The 10816-nt window shown below is 40.2% G+C and overlaps 1 protein-coding gene across 1 annotated transcript; it reads left to right on the top strand.

Moving 5' to 3' along the window:
- The first annotated feature begins 7172 nt into the window (after nt 1-7172).
- On the top strand, nt 7173-7718 carry LOC143589125 (uncharacterized). Its single transcript, XM_077069970.1, has one exon. It carries the CDS (start codon nt 7173-7175, stop codon nt 7716-7718), a length of 546 nt encoding a protein of 181 aa, XP_076926085.1.
- The last annotated feature ends 3098 nt before the right edge of the window (nt 7719-10816 follow it).

Below are 10816 nucleotides of genomic sequence, written 5' to 3'. Positions count from 1 at the left end.
AAGAAAGTAGGCAAAAAGATCATTAAGAATTGTGACAAGATGAGAAATCTTGTCAAGAAAGTGTTCTCGAGTTCTCTAACTTCAGTTCTTAAAAGCCCAGATCCAGATTGGAGGAACACCCCAAGTAAATACCTTCCAAGCAACCTTCCACTACCAGATGGCGTACAGAGTACAAAACCACTCCTTAGACATCATGGTCCCTGGACAAGATAACACTGGAGACGCGTTATTGATTGATGTTTATTCCAACACCATGCCAACCTACACATATGTTCCAAAACAGTTATCCAGAGAAGAGTTGATTAAACTGTTACCAGAAAATGGATTACAAATTATGAACAAATCGACCAAACCCCTGTTCAGACAATCACAACCCCAGAGTTTGTCAAGCATCAAGATGGAATGGTTGAAATCAAGTTATTAAGCCAAGAGTGAAGAAACATATTCCCAACAATAAACATGATGCAAACCATACCACCACCGACACCAACTCAACCATAGGATACGTTTGTTACGACGTATGCAATTGTCCATCTTGCGTAGAAGAAGCTTTCAGAGTTGAGTATGAAGAAGACAAACCAAAAAAAGAAGAAGAGCTCACAACGCTCCCTAAAGAAAAGGTATAAAGATGGAGATCCCAACGCCGGTTTACTAGGTGAACCATCAGGCAAGTTTGACTACTATGTCCTTTATGGTAGCTCAATGGAGAAGCCAAATTCAAAACCAGAACCTTGTGAACCGTCACCTCCACCAAGCATACCTCCGAGCAAACTAGAAAGATGTTTTGTAATCACCCCTTCCACCTCATCATCAGATGACCAATCAGAATTCCCACCATTAACCCCGTTTGAAAATTTTGAGCAGAAAGCCAAGCACTCATGGAAGATACAAAACTCTTCCATCATGACACCAAGTGGTCCCACAAACCTAACCACTACAGCAGAAGCAACTTTAAACTGGTAAAGTGAAAATGTTGTTACCAAGAATAAAGTTCTCACAACCATTCTAACTCAACAAGACAACATCAGCATAACCCAAGAAGTCCTGGTTAACAAACTTCAAGGTCTAGAAAACATTATCTATAAAGTTAAAACAAAGATCCTAAACCTACATCTAGAGCTAATGGAAATGGTCCAACACACTCCTGCAATGCAGACACCAATGACTCTCTCACACAAAGAGTCAGAAATGAAATTCCTCAAGGCTCAGCTAGTAGACCTTGAAAGACAACATAAACAAAGAAAGGTCTCAACTATGGTTGATGATCTATGGAGGTTACCAACCTCACCGTTTGCAAGACCTAGCTTTGACCCACAACCTTTATCTGTGGCCCCATTCACACAATCCTCACCATCACTAAGCCTATGGTCAAACCAAAGAAGCATGACACAAATAAGATCACCACCCAAAACCACGGGTGCCTCTTCTAGCAACCCTTCATCGTCGAAAGCCAAAGAAACATTAAAAAAGCACACACATGATGATAGCATGGTGATGACTTCATCAGTTGCTCCAATGGATCTACCGATCCCAAAAGAAGGCCCCATTACAACCCTGCTACAAAAGCTAGCCACAGAAGACTCTCTAAAAGTCTTGCCCTGTATTGCCTCCAACATAACTGCCATTCAGATGATGAATCTAAAAATTCTAAAGATGAGGAAATACACCAGGTCATAAACGATATTGATTCAGATGTCGAAGATGCAGCTACACAAACAGAAAGCCTGAACAAACCAAATGTCCCAAGATCGGACTCCAACCTAAAGTTCACCTTTGATGGCATTCCCCCGTCACAGTGGAGTGAAAAAATTGTAGAGATGAATACATGGTGTGCAGCTGAACTACAATACTATGAAATTGATGTCATCATTAAAAGATTCTTGGCCAAGTGCCAACGAAGACTTAGAGACTGGTACCTAAGTCTTGGTGAATATAGGCAGATACAACTTCAACAGCTCTGATCACCGGAAGAACTCATACACGTGATCATAATGATTCATTGGGAATCCCCTTGATCATAAAGTTAATGCACGTGATGAATTCTTAAAAATGAAGTGCTGTTCGTTCCATCCAAAAGATCTCGAGAAACATTATAATTGTTTGTTTGAACGGTTTTATTTTATTAATGGTGTAGATGACGCAAACCTCAAGCAGATCTTCCTAAAATCTTTCCCAGAATCCCTCTGTAATGAAGCATTTAGAACTCTGGAAAACAGGAACGTAACATGTGCACAAGCATCACTAGGAGAGCTATATCAGCTTATTACAAACGCTCTTGCTAAGCTTTGTAATAAAAAAAGATTCCTAAGTGATTACGAAAAGATGAGCAGTCGTCTTGGCTCAGCCTGCAATGATAGTCATCTTGAAATCAAATGCAAATATTAATCATCCTGCAGCTGCTCGAAAAAATCCCACTTCCTGAAGAAAAATAACAAGCATTATTCTTAAAGAAGAAAATTTTCTAATAAGAAGTTGAAGTTCCTGAGGAAAAAATTCCTTTAGAGAGAAAAGCACAGGCATGTGCTATAGTTGAAAGGCCATTTTGCAAGGGATAGCAAAGATAAAAAGAAAACCCAGGCCTTACTCTAGATGATAAATCAGGTAGAGTAAGTTGATATCTCGGATTTGGAGTCATTTTATTCACTAGATGATGAACCAGGAGACAGAGCAATAAGTTCGATCTGCTATTCTGACTTAGAAGATGAAATAGATACAGACAGCCAAAGCAGCGAAATTCGTCTGATGTTTATGGTAAGGGCTAGAGAATCATCTTCTGATCCTCCAATCCCGGATCCTCTAGTTAAGTTCAATTTGCTGCTCAATCACTATGCAAAACTTATCCCGGTGATTGCATTGATTGATTCTGGCTCACACAGATCAGTATTAAATCCCAGCATTTTACCCCCAAGTTATTGGCGCCCTCAAAAACAAGTTTTTCTAACTGCCAATGGTCAAACTTTCTCCATTGACAAAATCAGCAAGCCAATATATATCCGACTATTCCCTACATGAGTTATCAGAGACAGATTTTTGGGCTCTTTCTTTCATGGAAAAGATCTTCTTCTTAGTTGGATATTATATTCCAATTACTAGAAATGAGGTTTTTTTTTTTGCTACAATGGGCTCGAGTGGAAAAAAATGGTCAATCCATATACCACAATTCATCATCTTCACATGAGTGCACCCTCACCTCACCCTATAGAAGCAGTCAAAATCCAAATCATCAAAACCTCTTGTGCCTCAAACCACACTGAGTTTCTTACCAAACACAACTCACCCCTATGGCTTAATCCTTCATTTTATGTCATTACCGTTCAAACAACACGAGGACATAATGTTGGACTTGGTCTGCCCAAGACACATATTATAATTGATGTGGCTAGTACGTTATGATCCAAGTCGGGTCATACCCAATTACAGGTTAGATAAACACCAAATAATATTTGTTTATAAATGATATGATCATAGTAAATAAATATTTACACTTATAATATTTGGAAAAGGGTTTCTAAATACATTGTACTTGTGAAATAAATAATTCACATGGATGATATATATTTTGAGAGAAGACATTACATAATGTTATTTAAGTTAGTTAAATAACTAAATGTAAGGCTTATTACTCTTGCATGTTCTTGAACCTTGTTATGTTGTATTTTATAAAATGAACATAACATGAATTATATAACAAAAAAATAGTTTTTGAATTTTGAATGTGGGTGGGAGGTGGCCGGCCCCCCTCTTTTTACTCCTCTTTTGTCTTTCTTATGCATACATGCAAGGGTTCTAAATGGTGGGCGTGTGTGGTGAATTTAACCATAAAGAAATACTCCTAACTCTTTCTCTCATACATGTACACAAGAAGCAACACAAAAGAACAAGAAGGAGGATTTTTTTTTTTGAAGTGTAAATCCTAGCATACAAGGTGTTTATTGGAAGCTTGGGGTATACAAACATGAGGTGTTCTCCATTGAAGACTTGTCATTCAACCGTCATCTTCTTCAACCTTCTTAACTCTTTGAAAGGTTGACATGCATGTATATCTTTTGGTTGTTTGTGTTGGTAAGCATGTAGTTCATATACGGATTTGGGTTTTGGGTTTTACATATAAAATCAGTTTTATATTCATCTAAATAACAAGATTTAAAACTTAATTTTCCACTGCGTTTTTCATATAAAAGAGGTTATATGACTTTGATAATCTTGTTAAAACCCAACAATGGTGTAACGTCCTCGTTTCATATTTCCCCAACCTTTAATATCAGTTACATATTTCTCCTTTTTAAACCATATATATTACATGTGTACCCATGTCATTAAAAAATTTTATTATATTACTATTTTACCCTTAAGATAATTCATTACATATTTCCCCAATTTCTTTAATAGGCGGCTTCTTCTTGCTTCTTCTTGATTTTCCTATAAGTTTTGATGAACTTATTTTGTTTATATGACAAAGAGAATTCTTTCAATATATATAATTAAAATAATAGCCACGAACTTTTTGGAATAATAGCAACCATAAACTCAATTCAAAAACACTAATGAAGAACAAGTCTCAACCACCATTCATTATTCCGTCATCCATTCATCACTCCGACATCCATGAACTTGCAATATTAAACCACAGCCGTTCATCATTCCGTCATCCACTTTCCACTGCCGCCACCCCTAACCCAAAACCTAACACCACAAGCCACTGTCTATCACTCTCCACCCTTACACACATCCGCCACCGCTCACCACCCACCGTTCACTGTCTTCATAAACTCCGTTGTTCACTGCCGCAGAAACCTATCGCAAACCACACCCACTTGCCACCACCATACTCTGTAGCTTACCATTCCATTGTCTGCTCTCAACTGCCATCCCTAATTCTGATTTGCAGGTGGAACAAGTTTCCGGCTGGGCTCGTTGCAAGCGCCGGTTTGGCTCACAAGTGGAAAAATGGCCGGGAGGAAAACTTTTGGGAATGAAACAGAGGGTTGTTCAATTTGATGGAAATTAAAAAGGGTAATTGGGTAATTTCTTGTGAGATTAGGGAAATATGTTATTAATTTGAAAGGTTGGATAAATATGTAATAAGCTCTTTTAAAAAGGGGATATATGTAAAAATCTCATAAAGTAATTCGGTTTATTTTAGTTATCGTATCGTGTGGTGTCATTAAGTTAATTAAATAATATGTAGAGAATGGATAGGGTTAAATAGGGATTAATGGACTTGAAAGTGATCTGGGCCTAAAAGCCTTTGGGCTTTGCCTATTTAAACCTCTAAACCCTAATTTCCAATCTTATCCTCATCATTCCTAATCATTGGCACACATACACACAAAAAAAAAAACTTCCTGTGCACCAACATTCCAATCCAATCTCATCTATCTAAGTATTCAAGAATCAACTAATCAAATCTATAAGGTAATGTTATGTTTATTTTCATTTCTTAGTATGAATAATAACAAATGAATAAATCTGAAAGTTTACAACCAAGTCGAGCCGACATAGACGAACTCGATATAAACAAGGTTCAATTGAATCTGATGGTAACAAAAACAATAGCAGGTGGGCAAAATACAAATACTAATAATAACTTGGTTTCTAGGATTCGCGTAGCATTCCCGTGCGAATTTCCAACGTGCGAGTTCCCGTGCGACTTTCAGACGTGCGAATCCCCGTGCGACATAAACATGTATGCGACCCAAATGAACCTTCAGTATCAACAGGGGCTAGCGTCTGGGTTTCCAGAGACGGGCACATAAGGCGGCGGAGGAGGTGCGGCCGGGATGCAAGGAAAGAAAGGAAGAAGAAGAAGATGGGGTTGGGGTGGGGGTGGGTTTGGTTGTATAATTGGGATATAGGGAAGGGTAGAGGAGGCGTGGTGTCGCCGGAGTTATTAGATGGCGGTGGAGGGTGGCCGTGAGGTAGAAAGAAAAAGAAAGAGAGATGAAAGGGAGGAAGGGGATGGGTTTTAAAGGGTAGGGTTAAGGTAGGGGGGTCTTGGGGTGTTTATATAATAATAATAATAATAATAATAATAATAATTATTATTATTATTATTATTATTATTATTATTATTATATTGATAATAAGGTTAAATTGATAATAATAATAATAATAAGACTTTATTAATTGGTAATAATAAAATAATAATAAAGAGAATACTTGGATGCTAAACTTAAACAAAACCCGTACCAGAGACCTGACTCGTTGAACAACCCCGTGACCCGCCTCAAACAAAGGAATGGAAGTTGAATATGAACCCACCCATTAAAGAAGTGAAATCTCTAACGAAGTTAGGTGTCGACACGAACGTTAACTGATAAACGCATATACATCCTACATGCTTAGACTCGAACAAAGAATGGGACGTAAAGAAGAAAAGAAAGAAGATGCAAGTTAGAGAATGCCATGTGTTACTCAAGCAAGCTTATTCATGAATTTCCTTACGTATAACATAGGGATAAGTAAGGAAAGTTATATGAATTGTTAGTATTGCTCGTTTATATTTGAATGTTTGATACTCTAACTGCTCTAAGTAGAACCGAGCACAAGTAGACTCACGAAAGGAAGTGTATAGGAAATGGAAAGTAACGTGAGCAGCTAATCCCAACTGGCCACTATTATTACCTATAGCTTTACTATCCTTGTACTAAATAGTTCCTCACATGACGATGTTTGTGTTTTTCCTTTAGAATTCGAATGGCTGGTACTAAGACCACTGGGCAAGGAGGACGCAAGGGACGCCGTGTAGGTCACGTGTTAACCGAGTACCCTCTGATGAACCGATTACTGAGCCTAGTGAAGAACGAAGCATGACTGTGAGAGAAGAAGAGTATTAGCTAGATCTTGTTATTCAAGCTGCGATTACTCAAGCTGTTGCTACTGCAGTGAAGTATCTCCAATCAGACAAGTCTACTGAAAGCCGTACTAAGACTGTTGAGGAGACTGGGGAGGGTAGTAAGAAGGACACTGAGACTGAGAATGAGGCATCAAGCGAGGATCGTTCTGTGAAGATGAATGAGGGAAAGAGAGGCCGAGGTGGTTGCAACTACAGAACCTTCAAAGGTTGCGACCCACCTAAGCTAACTGGTACTGGTGACGCAATCGCTACTCTTCAGGGGATAACCGCAATGGATAAGGTTATCCGCATTAGCGAGTGCCGTCGCGATCAAGATATGGGCTTCGCTACTCAGTCGTTCGGTGATGAAGCTATGTTTTGGTGGGAAACTGTTGAGCAAAGAAAGACTGCTGCTGAAATCAAGGCCATGAGGTGGTATGATCTAAGAGAGATGGTAATGAGGAAGTTTTGTGCTGATGCTAAGGTTGAAAGGGCTGAGATGAGGTTTCTCAACTTGAAAGCGGGAAAGATGACACATCGCGAGTACGCTACTGAGTTTAACCGTATGTTAAGACTTGTGCCCGAAATGGTGAACACTGAAGTTATGAGAATCAAGTGCTATGTTAGAGGACTGCTACCGAACGTCCGCACATTGGTCAAGGCGAATAGACCTGCCACTTTTGATTCCACGGTCAAACTGGCGGAAATGGGTTATGATGATCTGGCAGTGAATGAGGTGGTGGTAGAGGAGAAGAAAGAAAAGAAATGGGTTGCTCACACTAAGCGGCTTGGTACTCAGATGTGGAATCCCAAGGATAAGAAACAGAAGGTGTGGGAACGGAAATCGTGTAAAACTTGTGGGAAAATTCATGGTGGTGAATGAAAGTGGAGTGCTGGTACTGATGTGTGTCATAAGTGTGGAAAGCCTCATGGAGGAGAGTGCAAATTTGGGTCAAACGCCTGTTATAAGTGTGGGAAGGTGGGGCATTACGCTCATGAATGTAACGCGAAACCCACCTGTTACAAGTGGGAAGACAGGTCATATGGCTAGAGAATGCACTGAGGGTGAAGCTGGAGGAAGTGGGAAGAGAGATGATGAGAAGAATAGGCCGAGAACCATGGTTTACATGATGACACAGGAGCAAGCTAAACAGATTCCCGATGTTGTGACATGTACATTTCTCGTAAAAGGTATTTCTGCTTCTATTTTGTTCGATTCAGGTGCTAATAGAAGTTTCGTAGATGTAGCATTTTGTAAGTTAGCTAAAATGACATGTAGTCGTGTGCCTGAAACATTTATGGTAGAAACGGCTAGTGATACTTCGGTTAGGATAATGAGAATCGTTAAGAATGGTAAGATAGAGTTAGAGGGACGTGAGTTCCCTGTCACGCTTTATGTAATGACCTTAGGAAGGTTCGATGTGGTTTTGGGAATGGATTGGTTGTCTGAGTTTGAGGCTTAGATAGTGTGTAAGAGTAGATTGATAAGGTTAAAGTCCTTGGATGGTGGTACCGTGACGGTTTATGGTGATAGTGAGAGTAAGGGGCTTAACGTCATTTCGATGATAAAAACCGATAAGATGTTAAGGAGAGGGTGCGGTGCCTACCTGGCGTTTGTTGTCGACGCTTCGGCGGAGGCAAAAGAAGTGAAAGATGTTCCTATAGTGTGTGACTATCCCGAAGTGTTCCCTGAGGATCTTCCGGGGTTGCCACTGGAACGAGAAGTAGAGTTTCAGATTGAGTTATTACTAGGAGAACCGCTCGTCGCGAAAGCACCTTACCGACTGGCGCTGTCCGAGATGAAAGAATTGATGTCCCAATTGCAAGAACTCCTAGACAAAGGTTTCATACAATCGAGTGTTTCCCCGTGGGGCGCTCCGGTGTTGTTTGTAAAGAAGAAGGACGGAAGTATAAGAATGTGTATCGATTATCGTGAGCTGAATAAGCTTACGGTGAAGAATAGATTCCGTTGCCACGGATTGACGACTTGTTTGATCAATTACAAGGTGCTAGCTGGTTCTCGCGATAGACCTTCGATCGGGCTATCATCAGTTGAAAGTGAAAGAGGCAGACATTCCTAAAATAGTGTTTCGGACGGGGTATGGACACTACGAGTTCCTAGTGATGTCGTCGTTTAACGAATGCCCCCGCGGAATTTATGGACATGATGAATAGGGTATGTCGGCCAATGTTAGACAAGTCGATTATCGTTTTCATCGGCAATATACTGATTTATTTGAAAAGCGAGTCTGATCATGCCAAACATCTGAGAGAAGTATTGGAAGTCTTGAAAGAAGAGAAACTGTATGCCAAGTTCTCAAAATGCGCGTTCTGGTTGCGTGAAGTGCAGTTTCTAGGTCACATTATCAATCCTGAGGGGATTACTGTGGACCCAGCTAAGATTGAGGCGATAAAGAATTGGAAGACGCCACAAAACCCAACTGAGATACACAGTTTCTTAGGGTTGGCCGGCTATTATCAGAGATTCATTCAAGGTTTTTTAAGATAGCCGCACCGTTGACTAGGATGACCCGAAAGACTGTGGTGTTCGATTGCGGTAGGTTCCAGGAAGAGGTGTTTGAAGAATTGAAGAAGAGACTCACGGAGGCTTCAATTCTTGTTTTACCCGACGGTAACGAGGATTTAGTAGTTTCCGCTGACGCTTCGTATCAAGGGTTAGGTTACGTGTTAATGCAACAAGGAAAGGTCATAGCTTATACGTCTAGGTAATTGAAAGTTCACGAATGTACATACCCGACGCATGACTTAGAGTTAGCAGCTGTAGTACATGCTCTTAAGATCTGGAGGCGTTACTTGTATGGTACTAAGTGTACTATCTACACAGATCACAAGAGTTTGAAATACTTCTTTGAGCAGAAAAGTTGAGTATGAGACAGAGAAGATGGCTAGAGTTGATTAAAGACTATGATTGTGAAATCAAGTATTACCCGGGAAAGGCTAATGTAGTTGCTGATGCCTTAAGCCGGAAGAATGAAGAAGTGATAGCAACAGTGAAGTCTTACAAGCTGATCATCAACTCAGATCTCTTTAAGGAGATCAGCAAGGTTCAGACATAAGTACTTGCAGATGAAGGTTTAATGAAGAAAGCGAGGATCTATGGGCAACAGACCGAGTTAATTGACACAAGGGGTAAAGATCATATTCGACCGGATGTGGATTCCACGACATGGGAATCTCAGGAGTCAAATTCTAGACGAAGCTCATAAATCTCGATATTCGATTCATCCAGGATCCAACAAGATGTATCAAGACTTGAAGAAAGACTATTGGTGGCCAGGTATGAAGAATGAAGTAGTTGATTATGTCAGCAAGTGCTTGATTTGCTTACAAGTTAAAGACGAACACCATAAACCATATGGGAAGATGCAGCCTTTGGAGATACCTGAGTGGAAATGTGAACACATCACTATAGATTTCATAACTAAGCTACCGCGTACAGCTAAGAATCACGATACTATCTGGGTGATTGTGGACCGTTTAACTAAGAGTGCTCATTTTCTGCCTATACAAGAGGCCATCTAGTCAGAAACGTTAGCAAATGTGTTCAATAAAGAAGTCGTAGCGAAGCATGGAGTGCCATTGTCAATCGTATTCGACAGGGATACCCGTTTCACTTCCCGATTTTGGAAGAGGTTCCATGAAGTAATGGGAACTAGATTGAACATCAGCACGGCGTATCATCCTCAAACAGATGGGCAGACTATCCAACCCTTGAGGATATGCTATGTGCATGCGTGTTAGATTTTGGAGGAAGTTGGGACGATCATCTTCACTTAGATGAGTTCTCTTACAATAATAGCTATCATTCGAGCATTGGTATGCCTCCTTTCGAAATGTTGTATGGTAGACATTGCAGAACTCCCGTATGCTGGGGAGAGATTGGTCAGAAAGAGATCGGCAGTTTGGAAGTCGTGCAAGAAACCTCATCGAGGTTCGATCAAATCAAGGTAAGGATGAAAG

This window comes from Bidens hawaiensis, unplaced genomic scaffold, assembly GCF_021521415.1.
Source record: "Bidens hawaiensis isolate Kalapana, Puna unplaced genomic scaffold, B.hawaiensis_p1.1 tig00037235_1, whole genome shotgun sequence".
Taxonomy (NCBI): Eukaryota; Viridiplantae; Streptophyta; class Magnoliopsida; order Asterales; family Asteraceae; genus Bidens; species Bidens hawaiensis.
This window is presented reverse-complemented; position numbering and strand designations above follow the sequence as displayed.

Excerpts from the sequence above, each read along its gene's own strand:
- LOC143589125 (XM_077069970.1), top strand. The coding sequence starts at position 7,173 with ATGGGCTTCGCTACTCAGTCGTTCGGTGATGAAGCTATGTTTTGGTGG.